General features: G+C 60.3%; 3 protein-coding genes across 3 annotated transcripts in view; 2 read left to right on the top strand and 1 right to left on the bottom strand.

Annotated features, from left to right (window-relative positions):
• The window catches only part of CRABP2 (cellular retinoic acid binding protein 2), a 355112-nt gene that overhangs the window by 48400 nt on the left and 290177 nt on the right, over positions 1–16535 (top strand). The gene's annotated exons all lie outside the window — the stretch shown is intronic.
• On the bottom strand, positions 991–3187 carry HAPLN2 (hyaluronan and proteoglycan link protein 2). Its single transcript, XM_082073415.1, has 6 exons — positions 3128–3187; positions 2791–2904; positions 2200–2550; positions 1686–1802; positions 1399–1584; positions 991–1299 (listed from the first exon to the last, which is right to left on the bottom strand). Exons 2-6 carry the CDS (start codon positions 2876–2878, stop codon positions 1016–1018), a joined length of 1026 nt encoding a protein of 341 aa, XP_081929541.1. The 5' UTR covers positions 2879–2904; positions 3128–3187; the 3' UTR covers positions 991–1015.
• The window catches only part of RHBG (Rh family B glycoprotein), a gene marked incomplete at both ends in the record, with an annotated part of 67177 nt that continues 57037 nt past the window's right edge, over positions 6396–16535 (top strand). Inside the window, 13 exon segments of the mRNA XM_082073062.1 lie at positions 6396–6576; positions 8471–8657; positions 9722–9872; positions 10012–10159; positions 10440–10606; positions 10809–10946; positions 11103–11236; positions 11406–11527; positions 12671–12675; positions 12679–12739; positions 12742–12854; positions 12856–12996; positions 13000–13077. Coding sequence (XP_081929188.1) covers positions 6396–6576; positions 8471–8657; positions 9722–9872; positions 10012–10159; positions 10440–10606; positions 10809–10946; positions 11103–11236; positions 11406–11527; positions 12671–12675; positions 12679–12739; positions 12742–12854; positions 12856–12996; positions 13000–13077 — 1626 coding nt within the window.

Raw genomic sequence — 16535 nt, 5'->3', positions numbered from 1 at the left:
CCTCCGTGTTGCTGTGGGTCTTAAAACCAGTATATAGGTGGCACAGAGCAGTGGTCTGGCCATCCGGGGCAGCCCTGGCACAGGGGTGGGACAGGCAGGGCTGCATGGCCCCAAAATTTGGAGCACGGCAGCCCCAAACAGTGTTGTGGAGCCACTGGGAACAGCCTGGGCACAGCAACATTCCCAGGGACTGCAGGAACAGCACAAAGTGGCTCCCACATCTGGGTGGCCTTGGGGACTGCTCAGGTTTTGGGCTGGGATGCAAACACAGGGGACTTGGGGGCACATTGTGGGTGCTGGGGGACGCTGGTATCTCCCCACGCAGTTTTTCCCCTGGTGCTGTGCCAGCAATACGGCTTTTTATAGCTCTCCCTGGCCAGACAAACAGCAAAACTCAGAAACCCCCGGTGTGCGGTGCCAGGGACACCGATAACTGCGGGACAGGGCAGCTGGGGGGCCCCGCATTGGCAGCCCCCCTGTCTGAGATGGAAAACCCTTGGCAAATCTCATGGAGGGGTCAGACGGTCCCGGGGGGCAGCGGCCAGGCGGGAGCGCGGCTCTGCCGTGCAGCTCTACCGTCGCTTTATTAATTGAGAAGGCGAAACTCCATTAGTCACGCTCGTTAATGCCCAGCCCCGTGTCGCACTTGCACCAGTCTGAATCCTCGTGGCTGCGGGAGCGGGGACAGGGAGAAGGACACAGCGAGGTTGGGGAACGGGGAGCCCGTGTTGCCCTTGGGGGGCAGGATCAGAGCCCCATTCCTCATCCAGCAATGAGTTTGGCTTCTCCAGCGAGCCCCGAACCCCAAAAAGTCTCAAAGCAGGCTGGGGTGCAGGGAGCAGCTCCATCATAGGATGCAATAAGCACCCGAATCCAGCTCCAGCGCTCCGTCGGAGGATGCACAAACCACTGGGAGACCCCCCCAGTCCCCCACTTTGACCTCTCCACCTTGGTGACGAGGGCTGGTGTCCCCGCACCGTCCCCTCCGCTCAGCCCACCTCTCCTCCCGCTGCTCCTACTTCCCGGTGAAGCAGTAGGTGCCGTAGGTGCGCAGCTCCTTGCTGGGAAAGCCGAAGCTGCGGACGCCGGGGTCGGGCAGCCCCCCGCAGCGCTGCCGGGGGGTGGTGATGGGGTACCGCACGCTGCCGTCCGCCAGCCACCCCCCGTCACAGCGATCCAGCTGCGAAAACTTCCAGGCTGAGTAGAGCTGCCCCACTTTGGCGATGGCGGCACCGTGGTTCTGGCACGCTTGCCCGGCCTCCTTGAAGTTCAGGTGGCCCCGGATGAAGTAGACCTGGCCTGGGGATGGATGGGGACACAACGGGTGAGCGGCCACCATGGGAACAACTCCAGCCCCGAGACAATGCAGCGATGCCATGGTGGGGACCGCAGCACTACCTTGAAGAGCAGAGGTGAAGCAGAAGGCATCGAATCGGTCCTTCTGCTTGTCCCTGGCGCCGTAGGTCCGGACGCCCGGCAGGAGGAGGCGGCCGCCGCACGGCTCCCGTGAGTTGATGATGGGGTAGTGGACGGTCCCGTCGAGGATCCAGCCAGCGTTGCACCAATCCAGCCCCTCCGTCCAGGCTGGGGGGCCAGAACCAGCTCAGCACCAGCCCTTCCCTCCTCCCCGTGCTCAGCAAGGTGTGTTTTGGGGGAGAAAGAGGTTTTTTTGGTGGATGCTTCACCTTTATAGAGCTGCTGGTAGGTGGCGAGGCGGGAGTCCTGCTGCTCGCAGGCTCGCTTGGCTTCATGGTAGTTGAATTTGTAGCGCCCATTGCTGGGTTGGTAGGGAAAGACAACACCTGGGGGGACAGGGATGGAGGGTGAAGGAGATGCTGTCCCCAAGAGGGCTTTGGCTTCTCATTGAATCACAGAATAGTTTGGGTTGGAAGGGACCTTTGAAGCTCCCCCAGTGCCCCCCCTGCCATGGACAGGGACATCTTCACCAGCTCAGGGTGCTCAGAGCCCCGTCCAGCCTGGCCTGGGGTGTCTCCAGGGATGGTTGAGCCACCACCTCTCTGGGTACCTGGGCCAGGCTCTCACCACCCTCAAGGCCAACAATTTCTTCCCTGGGGATTTGGTGCTGAAGATGAGGCTGTGGCCATGGTGCGGGATATGAGGGATGGGGACACTCGGGCATGGACCCCTGTTTCCCCCTTGGGACTCCAGGGGATGCGGTGGGAGGGAGCCAAGCCTCACCTTCAAGGTGCAGGGTTAGCGAGACGCTCTCATCCTCCAGCCCGTTGACCAGCTGGCAGCGGTAACGTCCCTCGTCCTCCAGAGCCACGTTGGTGATGGTGAGCGAGGCGTCGTAGCGGTGGCTGTGCCGCAGGCGCACCCGCGGGCTCAGCGGCCCGTAGTTCTTGTGGTACAGCCCGTTGGTGATGATGATGATGCTCTCCCGGTAGTTGGCCGGTTCCACCTTGCTCCACTTCACGCGGTAGTTGCTGGGCAGGGCGCGCAGGACGCAGGGCAGGGTGGCCGTGGCCCCCCGCTGCGTGTGCACCGTGGCGTGGAGGGGCTCCAGCAGGTACTGCAGGCGCGGGGGGGCTGCGGCACAGCCGGCAGCCTCGCCGTGGGCTCCCCATGGCCCCCTCAGCACCTCCCTTGACATCTCAACCCTTGTCAGCACCTCCAGCCCCATCCCCAGCACCCATCCTGGCTCCTTGTCCCCATCCTGCCAGCCCCAGGACACACGGCCCTGGCTGGACGCCCCCAGCATCATCCCCCTCTGCCAGCACCCGCCCCGAGCAGCAGCACCCTGTGCCCCCCCTGCACCCTGCTGCCTACCTGGGCTCCCTGTCGGCCGCTGGAAGATGCTTGATGCCGGAGGGGCTACCAAGAGCCAGAGGGAGCCGAGCAGGGGAAGCCAGCGCATCCTTAGAGCCGGGGGCAGGACGGTGCCTGGGGGGAGCGCAGGGGTCAGTGACGTGCAGCGGGACGTACCCCAGTTTCGGTGGGGACCAGAGGACATGGCAAGGGGCATCTGCAGGGCTTGCAGCCGGGGAGACGGTGGGGTCGACGGGCAGCCCGGCTCCGTTGGGGCTCATCGAGGGGATGTCCCCTCCCAGGACACTGAGGACACAGGATGCCCCAACCCCACTCCTTGGTGTCCTGCGCCTCTTACCGTCCTTTGCGCAGCCACCGTTTCCATCCAACGTCTCCAACGTGTGCCCCAGCGCCCGCTGCGTCCCGTCCTCGTCACAGCTGCCACATCACAGGGCCGAGGGCTCCGGAAAGGCCAAAGCTGTGTCGCGGTGCTGCCGGGAAGAGGGGACACACGGACACGGGAGGTGGGGAGCGGGTGGTCCCAGCCCCTGCCCTGTCACCGTCCCGGCGCGGGCAGCGTCCCGGCAGCCCCGCGGCCCCGCGGTCCCTTGGTGTCGGCTCCCATGGCGGAGGAAGCGGCGAGTGCCGGTTGTGCCCTCGCTCCCTGCCCTGTCGCCGTCTCTTCCCGCTTTCTTCTCTATTTTTCCCCCCAACACCTCCCTGAGGAACGCACGGGGAGGAGGAAGCACAATTTCCCATTGTGAGCATCTTTCTCTTTATTGTTCTGCTCGGCAAAACACAGCAGTCCCAGCTAACAAACATCCCTTTATTCACAGGCCACAGCGTCAGGGAATTCAGGGAAAATGCCGGCACGGCACAGGCCCCCGGCAGCCCCCCGGGCCGGCACAGCCTCCCCTCGGCGCTGGCTCCCAGCGCCGGACGGTGCTCTCTGCTCCTGCAGACATCAGGGCAATAGTTCATTTTATACCGTCCCCTGCATCACGTGTCCAATGTAGGGATGCTGCTCCCATCTTTCGGGGCTCCCATGGGTTGTGTGAGGGGTCCCGCTGCTCTTGCAGCCCCACCGGCTGGTGAAAAGTCACCATAGAGGCTTCTCCGTCATCACCTTGAGGTTGGGATGCTGCCTGGAGCAAAACAAGGCCAGACAATGGGTCTGTGTTCCAGGCTCCCGTATCTTCTCCCCCCGTAGGGTCTGTCTCCAGGGGTGGAGGCGGCTCATCTCAAAGGAAACACAAGACAAGCAGCGTCTGTCCCCAGCACCAAGGGACACAGTGATCCCGGCTTCGCCGCGGCACGCACGGCACAGAAAACAAACCTCTCCAGGGAAAGCGGCACCAGGGCACACGATGGCTCCCCAGCCGCTCCCACAGCCCCCAGCCCTTGGTCAGACTGGGCTGCTTGTGCAGAGGGGTTAATGCAATAACCTGCTCGACTTTGGTGCCTCCAAGGCTCTCCCAGCTCCAACTGGTTGGGGGTTTGTTTTGCAGAGAAGGATTAAAGCATAGCAGCACCGCACACTCCTCTCCCACGTGTCCCCATGGGTCAGTGTCTGGGTGGAGGTCGGTGATGACCGATGTCCCTCAGGGGTCCGTACTGGGACCAGTACTGTTTAAGATCTTCATCAGTGACATAGACAGTGGGATTGAGGGCACCCTCAGCAGGTTTGGGGGTTACACCAAGGTGAGCGGTGCAGGTGACACACCATCCGGAGGGACCTGGACAAGCTGGAGAAGTGGGGCTGTGCCAACATCATGAGGTTCAGCAAGGCCAAGTGCAAGGTCCTGCACCTGGGTCAGGGCAGCCCCCGGTGTCCATCCAGGCTGGGGATGGAGGGGTGGAGAGCAGAGCCCAGGAGAAGGACTTGGGGTGCTGGGGGATCCAAGCTGGACATGACCTGGCCATGTGGGCTGGCAGCCCAGAAACCAACCGTGTCCTGGGCTGTGTCACCAGCCCGTGGGCAGCAGGTCAGGGAGGGGATTGTCCCCTCTGCCCCGCTCTGGTGAGACCCCCCTGCAGTGCTGGGCCGGCTCTGGGTCCCCAGCACAGGACATGGAGCTGCTGGAGAGGGGCCAGAGGAGCCCCAGGAATGATCCGAGGCTGGAACAGCTCTGCTGGGGACAGGCTGAGAGTTGGGGTGTTCAGCTGGAGAAGAGAAGCTCCGCGGAGACCTTAGTGTGGCCTTTCCGGACTTAAAAGAGAGATGGGTACAGACTTTTGAGCCGGGCCTGTTGCGACAGGACAAGGGCTGATGGTTTTAAACTAAAGGAGGGAGATTCAGGCTGGATAGAAATTGTTGCCCTGAGTGTGGTGAGAGCCTGGCCCAGGTACCCAGAGAGGTGGTGGCTGAACCATCCCTGAGACATCCCAGGCCAGGCTGGACGGGGCTCTGAGCACCCTGAGCTGGTGACGATGTCCCTGTCATGGCAGGGGGGGCACTGGGGGAGCTGGGAAGGTCCCTTCAACCGAAACCATCTGTGATTCTGTTTTGCTGGTCCATGGCTGTTCAGAGAGTGCCCATCACACTTCCTGCTCCTTCCCATGCCCATGGCTGCAAAAGTGGATCCTGACCCCCCCAGCAGCTCCTGCCCTCAGGGCTCCTTGGCCAGAGGATGCTGTTTCCCAGCTCTGTGGTCCCACAAAGGAGCTGAGTGTTTTCTTGCATTTTTCCCAAATGAAGGCAACAGCTACACCCCTGGGCTCTCACAAAACCACAGCCCGAAGCAGGGCACTTGCCGGCGCTTCCAAATGTGACTCATTTCCCTTCCCCATCCCATCAGCATCATGGCACGACCCCAGCCTGATGCTGCTTATCTGAGATCATAATTTGGCCCGTGGGTCTGGAAAAGAGTTATCAGAATCACTTCTCAAACATGCTGCGTTTTACTTCTCAGCTCCTTTTCTCTTCCTCTCCCTTTTTGGGATTTGTACCCGCTCTCGGTGCGTTACAAACACCTCTCTGCAAAAGCAGCCAAAGAAAACAAAAGCAAAAGCAACACTCGAGCTCCGAGCTCCCCCAGCTCTCGACTCCCCTCTTGCCCTTGTTCATCAAGGCTCAGCTCCTCCTCCTCTCCACACTTCCTCAACAAAATCCCCCCAAACCATCATTTTTCCTACTGTTTAAACCTGGCTTTGCTGAGCTTACCAGAGCCCAGCACCTCTGTAATGAATCACCCCCACTGTGCTTGCACCACCCTCCACCTCCTCTGTCTGACCCGATCCCCCAAAACCACTCGTTCTTCCCGTGCCGAACCCCCAGGAAAGCTGAAACCCCAGGGATTCCCCAGCCACTGCTCCCCCAACACCCAAATCCCACCCGACCGTCTCCCACTCAGCCGAGATCAACACTGACACCAAAACCCCCGTGTGCTTCCCCGGCACAGTGTCCCAAGTTGCCCGATTCAGTAGAACTGGGTGCCGAGGGGTGTCAGAGTGGCATCCGGGGGTTTCCGCGTTGGCGGCACCGTCCCATTCCCGTTCAGACTGGTCCGCCCGGGGGAAGCCCCGGGGCAGGGCAGGACCTGGCAGCCGCCCGGGCAGGCGGGGTTTGCACGTCACTCCTCGTGTCTCCACTTTCGGGGGTTTACGTTCCCCGGACACCCCACAACATGCCGGAGCGCACCGTCACCTCGAGGCTCCAGCTCTCCGGGCTGTGCTTCCTCCTCCAAATCCTCACCATCGTCCTCTTCGCCGTCTTTGTGCGGTACAGCCCCGAGAGCAGCGCCGAGCTCTGCTCGCAGCAGCTGAACTGCAGCCGGAGAAAGCTCGACTTGGGTTTTCAGCATCCCCGTGAGTACCCCCGCCCTGGGTGGGTGCACAGGCGGGCTCTACCTGGTCCCCAGGCACTGCTGGTGGGGTGGCACAGGACGTCACCGTGCTCGGTCGCACCGTCCGGCACTGGATCCGACTCCAGAATAAAACAGAGGAGGGGAAACAGTGAGACGCAGGGCTGGGGTGCTGATACATCCCACCGAGGAGGGGTTGGTGGGTGGAAAACAGATGTGCTGCAAGGATTTCCCATGTGCTTGGACAAAGCCTGGCCCAAAATGGGGACATTTGGGTCCAGGACGTGTTCCAGCAGCTGGAGCACAGAAGGGTCACTCGGTAGGGTGACACCCTCCCGTCCCCAGGGGGAAACCCGGCAGCTGCTCCGCACACTTCGGGGTCTCCAAACTTCCCACCGACCGGCTGGGATTTTCTGTGCTGAGGGATTTGCGCTGAGCCCCTTTCACGGAGGACTCGGCTCCCTCGGTATTGCCACAGTGCACGACATGGAGCTGGGGGGTCTGCTCTATCGGGAGCATCCCCCTGCGGGTGGGCATCGCTGCAAAACTCCTCCTGGGCTGGGGGTGAGGGACTGACACAGCGTCTCGGGGGCAAGGGCAACCAGGCGATGGGAAAGGAGCCTCTCGAGTGCCCTGGCCGAGGGAGGGGAGTGGAGCTGCCGGCAGGGAGCAGGCAGGCAGCAGGCAGGGAGCAGCCGGCAGGTTCTCCCGGTTCCGCCTGCCCGTGCAACCCCACCCAGCACAGGGTGACTCACCGGCTGGCACACGGACAGGACACGGTGCAGCTGTCGGTACAACCAGGGGGTGCAAAGGGCATTGAAACCAAGTGAGAATCGGGTCCCCCCTCCTCTGGTTTGCCACCAAGCAAGGGCAGAGGCCACACCTCAGATCCTGGGGGCAGTTTTGGGCCCCTCAGGACAAGAGAGACCTTGAGGTGCTGGAGCAAGTGGAGAGAAGGGAATGGAGCTGGTGAGGGACTGGAGCACAAGTGTGATGGAGCGGCTGAGGGACCTGGGGGGTTCAGCTGGAGAACAGGAGCTGAGGGGAGACCTTCTGATCTCTGAACTGCCTGAAAGGAGCTTGGAGCCAGGGGGGTCGGGCTCTGCTCCCCAGGAACAAGCGCCAGGAGCAGAGGAAACGGCCTCAAGTTGCGCCAGGGGAGGTTGAGGTTGGATTTAGGAACAATTTCTTCCCCAAAGGGCTGTGGGGCATTGGAACAGGCTGCCCAGGGCAGTGCTGGAGTCACCATCCCTGGAGGGCTGGACAGACGGACATGAGGTTCTCAGGACATGGGGCAGGGACAGGAGTGGGGGACGGTTGGACTCCATGATCCTGAGGGGCTTTTCCAACCAAAATGGTTCTGTAGTTCTATGAAATAGTACCAGAGTGGTCCCAGTTTGCTGCTCACCCTTTGGGTCCTTTTGTCCCACGAAGCAGGATCTGGTGTTTTCAGGAGAAGAAGAGAAGTCCCAGGGGGCGGCTGCATCTCAGCCCCCGCTTGGTGCTGGTGCTGGGGCTGCAGGGGGCTCCTGGCCAGCTTGGGAGGTTCTGGGCTGCAGGTGGCCCATGGGCACATAATGCACAAAGATGTTGAAAATGGGGTGGTCGGGTGGTGCTGCAAAGGGTTGGGGGGACCACGTCATGGGGGGACAGCTGCACCTGTCATTGGGACAAGCAACAACTACTCGTGCTTGCTTCTTGAGATCTCCAAGGCCTGATACACCCCGGGTGCTTCGACACGTAGGTGGCACAAGGCTGATTTACACCAGCTGAAGTGTCCAGCTCACCAGAACCTGTTAGAGCTGAGGGTGTCCGAGTCCCCTTGGGGGAACGGGCAGGTAGGAGGGGTGCTGCCTGTCCTCCCCCCTCCAGACCCTCCTCTGTTTCTCTTCTACCAGGTTTCCGGGATGGCCACCTCCGAGCTCTCCTTGGCTTCGGGCTCCTGGTGGCCTTCCTTGGCCGTTACGGGCCAGGGAGCATGGCCACCAGCATCCTCACCGTGGCCTTTGCCGTCCAGTGGGCCATCCTGATTCAAGGCTTTTTATACTTCTTCCTGAATGGCAAAATTCACGTGGGAGCTCAGAGGTAAGGGGGGGTGCCGCTGCCCAGCCGTGCTGCCGCCAGGTCCAGCCCTGGCACACTGGCTCCCTCCTCTGTAAAACTCACAGCTCTGCTTGGGAGGAGGATTACAAGGACAAGTAGGACTCTGGGTTGAGTATCACACTATGTCGAGGGTTAAGATTGCAGGGTGACAATAAAACCCTGGCAGATGTATTGTTAACCTCCTCTCCCCGCCCCCCACTTCCCCCTCTTGCCCCTCCCTCTCCCCCCTTCCCACTCAGGACAGGCAATCGGGAGGGAAAGAAGGACAGAGAGAGAAGAGTTGGAAAAATTAAAGATGTTTTACTAATGCTACTAATAAGAATAGAGGAAATAATACAAAATATACAAAACCAATCTTGAAAGTCTCAGCAACTGCAGGGCAGGCACCCAAAGTCCTGGACTGGACTCTGCAGCCAACTGGAGCTGGATTCAGTCTCTCACTAGGCCTCAGTTCACAGGGACAATTAGCAAGGTCCTCTCTCAATGTCGGCCATAAGCAGAAGGGAAGAAAAAAGGGACGAGATCCTAGTGATCTCCCACTTTTATATGAAGTATTCACGTGAATGGAATGTTATACACAGTTGGTCAGTTTCTTAGTCACTTGTTTCTCGTCGCCCCTCTCGTGAGATGTCCATCCGTGCTTATCAATAAGTTAACATTCCATTGCTAGGTTTACCAAAACATGTGTCTGGTTCTCCAGGAAAATGCAGCTAATATGAAGGCTTTAGCTGACAGGCAAAATTCACTGAAAGAGAAACTTGTTTTTAACAAAACCAGGACACACTAGTAAGGGCTATGTAAATACCGCGAGTGTTACACCCAAGTGTTTGAGGGGGGCACATTAGCCCCCACCTGCCTCAAGCCCAGCTGTCCCCTTGTCACCAGCATCACAATGCTTGTGCTGCCCATTCTGCTTGCAGGAGCGGTGGGACGCAAGGTCCAGGCTGCAGGTTCAGCTCCTGTCCCCCCAGCCCTGCTCTCTCCAGCTCCCACGCTCACCCCCCGGCACTGCCGGCCCTGTCCCCATGTCCCCCTCTCCTTCCCAGCATGGTCAGCGCCGACTTCTGCACCGCAGCCATCCTGATCTCCGCTGGAGCCGTTCTGGGCAGGGTAAACCCCGTCCAGATGCTGCTGCTGACCCTACTGGGAGTCACCCTCTTCAGTCTCAATGAATACATCCTGCTCAGCCTCATGGGGGTGAGACACCAACCGGGGGCCCACCAGAAAGGGGGTGACTGTAGGTCTATGTTTAGACTCCTCATTTCAAGACCTACCTCATCTATAGAGACAAATCCCATATCCCCCCTTCCCGCACGGCATTTTCTGTATTCACCAGGTAAGCGACAGCGGTGGCTCCTTGACCGTCCACACCTTTGGAGCATATTTTGGCTTGATGGTTTCACGGATCTTGCACCAGTCCCAAATGGACAAGAGGAAAGAACAGCAGGATGCGGGCCCTCTGTCAGATGTCTTTGCTGTGGTTGGTACGCAGCTCAAATCCTACAGCGCTGGAATTACAGACATGGTGGTGGAAGGACCATGGCCAATGCTAGGAAAGACCTGCAAACCACCAAGGAGAGTGATCCTCTGCCTCCCTGAGGATTTGTCCACCTTTCCTCCAGGATAAAGCTTTTCCTTGTGTCCAACCCGAACCTCCTGCTCTCCAAGCTGTGGCCACTTCCATCCCTGGGCACTAGCATGAAGTTCCTTTCCCATGAGGGATCAACCCCAGCACCAAAACCTGCCTGTTTCCCCTCCTCACAGGAACCATCTACCTGTGGATCTTCTGGCCCGGCTTCAGCTCAGCCACCACGGCCCATGACAACACCGAGCCCTGGGCAGTGCTCAACACCTACTTCTCGCTGGCGGCGAGCACCCTGGCCACCTTCGTGCTCTCGCCTGTCCTCTATGAGGAGAGCACGCCGCGGATGGTAGGTCCTCTGCTGCGACAAACCCAAGTTCCATGCACTGCCCATGGCCTGTGCCATGGGGATGGTGAGCATGAACACACCCAGGGCACAAGGGATTGCCCCTTAGGCTTTCCTGGGTTTAAGAGCCAGTTTGATCCCCAGTGAAGCCCAAATCTCCTTGGCCCTGTGCTGATGTTCCCCTGACCATGTCCCGCTCCCTTAGGTTCAGATCCAGGACGCTGCCTTGGCCAGCACGGCTGTGATGGGGATGCCTGGGGAGATGCTGGTCACCCCCTTTGGGGCTCTCGTTGCAGGGTTTCTGGCTGGCTTGATCTCCCTGCTTGGCTTCAGATTCCTTACGGTGAGTTGCCTTGGGCCACCAAGGACACTGCTCTGGGTCAGGGGCAGGATGTTTCCAGCCTGCGTGTCCCAACCCTGCAAGCACCGAGCCGCAGCATGGCCTCCCTGGTCGAGCACCCCCCGTCCATATCCCGGTTCTTCCCTGTGCTCTCCACAGCCCGTCCTGCGCTCCAGGCTGAAAATCCAGGACACATGTGGGGTTCACAACGTCCATGGGCTGCCGGGGATCCTGGGCGCCCTGCTGGGGACACTGCTGGCCGCACTGGCCACTGCAGATGCTTACAGCGGCAGGTGAGAAGAGGGTGACAACACACACCGGCTGGGGCCACCACAGCCCCCCAGGTGGGGGATGCTCCATACACCCTCTGTTACAGCATCCCCACAGCTATGATTGGACCCCCCTGTTTCCATGCCTGGGAGAATATGCTCCCCAAAAACCTACCCCCACTCTGGTTTGTAGGCTGGAGCTCGTGTTCCCGCTGGTGGCCCAGGGCAGCCGGACGGCCACCGACCAGGCACTCTGCCAGCTCGGCGCGCTGCCCGTCACCCTGCTGCTGGCTGCCCTCGGGGGTGGCCTCGGGGGTGAGTTTTGCCTCTTGGTGGGACAAAGGGTACAATGGGAATTGATGGACTTGGGGGAAAAACAGGAGCATCCCCAAAATGGATCCTTCCTGAGCACTGGGGCGGGTGGTGCTTGATGCTGCACAAGCCACCGCTGGCTGGAACTGCGGCTGGGTCTGCCCCTGGGACTGGACCTGGAGATGTCCCAGGGCTGGAGGTGCCCTCGGGGCCGGGGCTGGAGATGCTCATGGGCTGGGGCTGGAGATGCTCCTGGGACTGGAGCTGGAGATGTCCCAGGGCTGGGGCTGGAGATGCTCATGGGCTGGGGCTGGAGATGCTCCTGGGACTGGAGCTGGAGATGTCCCAGGGCTGGGGCTGGAGATGCTCGTGGGCTGGGGCTGGAGATGCTCCTGGGCTGGGGCTGGAGATGCCCCTGGGCTGGGGCTGGAGATGCTCATGGGTCTGGAGATGCCCCTGGGGCTGGAGCTGGAGATGCTCCTGGGGCTGGAGCTGGAGATGTCCCGGGGCCAGGGCTGGAGATGCTCCTGGGCCAGGGCTGGAGATGTCCCGGGGCTGCGGCTGGAGATGCTCCTGGGCAGGGGCTGGAGATACTCCTGGGCAGGGGCTGGAGATACTCCTGGGGCTGGAGCTGGAGATACTCCTGGGGCTGGAGCTGGAGATGCTCCTGGGGCTGGAGCTGGAGATGCTCCCGGAGCCGAGGTCGGGGCTGGAAATGCCCCGGGGCCGGTGCTGGAGACGCCCCGGGCCCGCCCCGGGCCGGGGTCCCCGCCGCCCACCCCGCGTTGCCGCTAGATGTCAGGGGAAGCCCGGCGAGAAGAGCCCGGCTGGGCGGGCGGCCCCGCTCTCCGACGCCCTCGTCCGGTTTTCTCCATCCTCAGGAGCCGTCCTGAAGCTGAAGGGGCTGAGGTCTCCTCCGGACACGCGGTACCCGGAAAGCAAAGTCCTCCGGGAGGTAAAGCTGGGTGTTTGCTGGTAAAAATGTGGTTTAGGGGGCTTAGGCTGCAGCAGGGGCTGGTTGCCAATACCCTCCCTCCTTGTCTTGCAGCATTTGGGGTGGGAAACAGCTTCATTAAAGCCACCCAGGTCCCCCTACAGTCCTGAGGGCCCATTTCTGCCCCTCTCTGTGTCTCTGCGTTGGCACAGGTGGCTGAGGAAGGACCCGACTGCGGGGTGAGCGGAATGGAGCCGGGTACCAGCACCGCGGTGTGATGACCTTGACCCCCCGGTGAGGACCTGCACCATCAGGCTTGACCCTCCACCAGCATCACCAGCGCCGGGCAGCTTCTGGCAGCCTCAATTTCAGGCTCCAAAGGCTTGTCCCCACATGGGAGCCAGCTCCTGGTCCCGAAGGTTTGGGGAGCAGGCGGGTGCCCACAGGCCTTTGCGGGGTGAAGAGATGCTGCAGGGATGCGGGTGCTGGTTGTGGGAGCAACCTGGCTTGCTCCAGGGACACCTCGGGGTGTCCAGGCTGAGCTCAGCCCCTTCCCCTCTCTGCTCTGTGCCTCAGTTTCCTCATCTACCACTCTCTGAGATGCATGGAAGGAAGGAAGGCAAGGAGTGGGACTCTTTTCTTTAGGGTTGCTGTATCAGGGAAGGGGCCCACCGGGCTCCATGGAAAGTAGCAGAGATATTCTGTGGACACTTTTTGTACGCAACATTAAAACGCATAGAACTTATTTTGTAGCTTTGTGATTTGCCGGGGAGCTCACGCACCACCCACCCGGCTTTGCGGGCTGAGGTTCCTTCAGGTTTCCTTCCAGGGAGGAAAGCAAAGCCCCCAGAACCCCCCACCCTAAAGACCGAGGCTGTGGGTTCCAGGGTTGCTCCATCTCCACCTCCATCTCCCTTCCTAGAGCCTTGGCCACCAGAGGGTGTGACAGCCCAGAGCAGCCAGCGCTGGGGGTGAGACCAGGGTGACAACGGGGCACCCAGCACAGAGGGGACCCCCTGCCTTCCCCCTCCCACACAGCACCTCAGACTGGGGCCAAGAAAAGGCCACCCACTCCCCCAAAACAGGAAAGTGCCCCCCGTTGCTCACCCTCTTTGGGAGAGGGACGTTGCCCCGATGATCACAGCCCCCAGGTCCCTCCGTTTTCCAGGATCCCCATCAGCACTCAGCTCCATGTCTCCACATGTTCCCCCACCCTGAGATGCTCTCACCCTGTCCCAGGTGCAGGCAGCAACCTCTATATCTCCTGCCTGGGAGGGTCCCACAGCACCTGGAGCCAGGACACTGCCCTAAGGGGCTCCTGGAGGGGGGGGGGGTGGCCGTGCTGGGGTGCCCTGCAAGAGGGGCCTGGAGGGGACCCACCCCCACAGGCCTGGAGGGTGCCAGACGCTTTCACACCTTCAATGCCAGACTGTGAGGGGGGTCCTGCGGGCGCAGGTGTCCCCAGCTGCCAGCACCGTCCCTGGGGAGGGGGACATGGAATCATAGAATCCCAGAATGTGAGGTGTTGAAGGGACCTGGAAAGCTCATCCAGTGCAATCCCCCCGGAGCAGGAACACCCAGCTGAGGTTCCACAGGAAGGTGTCCAGGGGGTTGGAATGTCTGCAGAGAAGGAGACTCCACACCCTCCCTGGGCAGCCTGGGCCAGGCTCTGCCACCCTCACCCCAACAAGTTGCTTCTCATCTCCCAGCGGAACCTCCTGTGTTGCACTTTGCACCCATTGCCCCTTGTCCTGTCCCTGGTTGTCACCAGCAGAGCCTGGCTCCATCCTCCTGACACTGCCCCTTTCCATCTTGATCCCCAGCAATGAGTCCCCCCTCAGGCTCCTCTTGTCCAGCTCCAGAGCCCCAGCTCCCTCAGCCTTTCCTCACACGGGAGATGCTCCACTCCCTCCAGCATCTTGGTGGCTGCGCTGGACTCTCTCCAGCAGTTCCCTGTCCTGCTGGAGCTGAGGGGCCACAACTGGACACAAGATTCCAGGTGTGGTCTCCCCAGGGCAGTCAGGGACGTGACCTTGTCCCACGTAGAGGGGACGGTGTTCAGGGACAGCGTAGCGAGGTTTGGGGTGAGTGCTTTGCTACCTACCCAAAGGGCCACATTTTACACCATCTTCTTATAATACCTGCTGCTGTTGAGACATATCTTAAATTATTGCATCAAAAATGCAAAACCATAATAAAAATAATTTACTTTCAGGGTGACCATAAAACTTTGGGTTTAAATGGGACTCTTTATCCTTTCCAAAAGGAATTCGATCCAATCAGAGAAACTTTGGAGCCTGAATCACTGCTTCGCAGAAGGCCAAAACTTCTCACTTTGACACGTCAAACTGTCTCTTTAGCTTTTCCAGTTTCAGTTGTCTGTTACAGAAAACCTGCTGAAGTCACAACGTTTGCTAAATGCTTCGGTGCCACCAAACTTCCACAAAAATCGCAGAGAAATGGCTCATGGAGTTCCGTTTTTGCTGCAGCTGCTGGCGGTGGGGAGGGGGTTTTTGCTCAGAGACCCCAGCCCCGTCCACGACCGGCTCACAGCGAGGACACGTCCCGTGTCCCCGTGTCACACGCCTCTCCCCAGTGCTGCGCTGCCAAGTTGGGTGCAAGAGGGACTAACAGCACTAGAGCCAGTGCTGCAGCAAGGGGGGGCCCGGCGCCAGGCAGCACCCCCAGCCCCCCGCCCCCCTCCCACCCCCCCGCCTTCCCAGCCCTCTCCTCCTCTTTCCCAGGCAGCCCCTTTCCCCTTTTTGAACTCCTCGCAGCACGTTTCAAAAGCGACCCACTGCGCCGGGAAGAAAAGCCCCTCCAGTGAGATCATTGCGAGACCCCCAGACGTAGGGGTCGGGTGTGAAATGGACCTCCCCCCCCCTCCCCAGCCCCCCGGGCCCCTCTGAAAGGCTGTTATGTTTTGTAATCGGATTAGGGGAGCCCTGCGCCCTCCTCCCCGCTCCCATTTACCAGCACGCCCAGTTTGCGCGCCGCCACTCTCCCCGCAGATTGTTTAAGCGAGCCGGGCGCGAGCGGAGAGCTCGCCCGTGCAGCGGCGAGGGTGAGTTCGGCCGGCGAGAGCCTGAAAGGTTTAGTCAGTGAACAAATTGCTTCTCTGTAGGGGCCGTTTTCTTCCCAAGTTGAACATAATGATGGCAGTTTGGCGAACAGATGGTGCGGCTAAGCAGATAATCCGGCCGGCCCCGCGAGCTCGGGGAGAGGCAGCACCGGCGCTGCCCGCGGCTCCGGGGGCCCGTCCCGGGACAAGTGGGTCGTGGCGGCGGGTGGGTGACGATCGGAGCTTGGGCGAGCACCCCAGGGTCACATTGCTTCTGTTTCAAGGGAGGATTGGGTGCCAGACACCGCTTGTGCCTCAGTTTCCCCAGCCTTGCGGGTGGGGGTCTGTCTCCTCTGTGACTTCCAAAACAGGGCTCGCCCCCAGATCGCAGCCTGGCACAGGGAGATGTACTGTGGGACAGCACCGCTTGCCCTGCACAGTGGCAAAGGACAGCTGAGAAAAGCTCATTTTACCCTAATTTTCCTATTTGCCTCTCCCCTGACAATACTCAAACGTGGAAAGAGTCGGAAAATAAATTCTGCCAGCTTGCAGAGGTTTTGGGGCACAATGTGTCAGGGATGCTTTGACCCTCCTATTAAACAAAGATTTATTAAAATAAAGTAGGAGGAAAAGCCTGAGGCCCCGCAGAACAGACCCATCTGCATGGAGCAAACCCTGCCCGTGCCGCCCCGGTACCATGAACCCATCCTTGTGCCATGTGGCTCCCATGGGACACGCTCCAGACACACCACGCTGCATCCCTGCTGCAAGGGGGGGTCACTTAATTCACATTTCCCCCCCTTGCAAGCCGTGTCCCCTGAGAGCCCCGACTCCAGCAGCTCCCTTGCCCTCTCCCACGGCAGCCCAGCTGCCAAGAGACCTGCTTAAATCACCTCTTGCTAATGCAGGAGCTCAATCAGCTACTCAAAGGGTGTTTTACAAGGCAAAGCAATAACAACATCTCTCTGTTACAGCTGGGGAAACTAAGGCACACAAAGAGGTGCATGAGAGTCCAT

Source organism: Streptopelia decaocto (genome assembly GCF_964273445.1).
Source record: "Streptopelia decaocto genome assembly, chromosome: 26".
Lineage (NCBI taxonomy): Eukaryota > Metazoa > Chordata > Aves > Columbiformes > Columbidae > Streptopelia > Streptopelia decaocto.
Note: the sequence above shows the minus strand (reverse complement) of the source record. Positions and strands in the feature narration are given on the sequence as shown.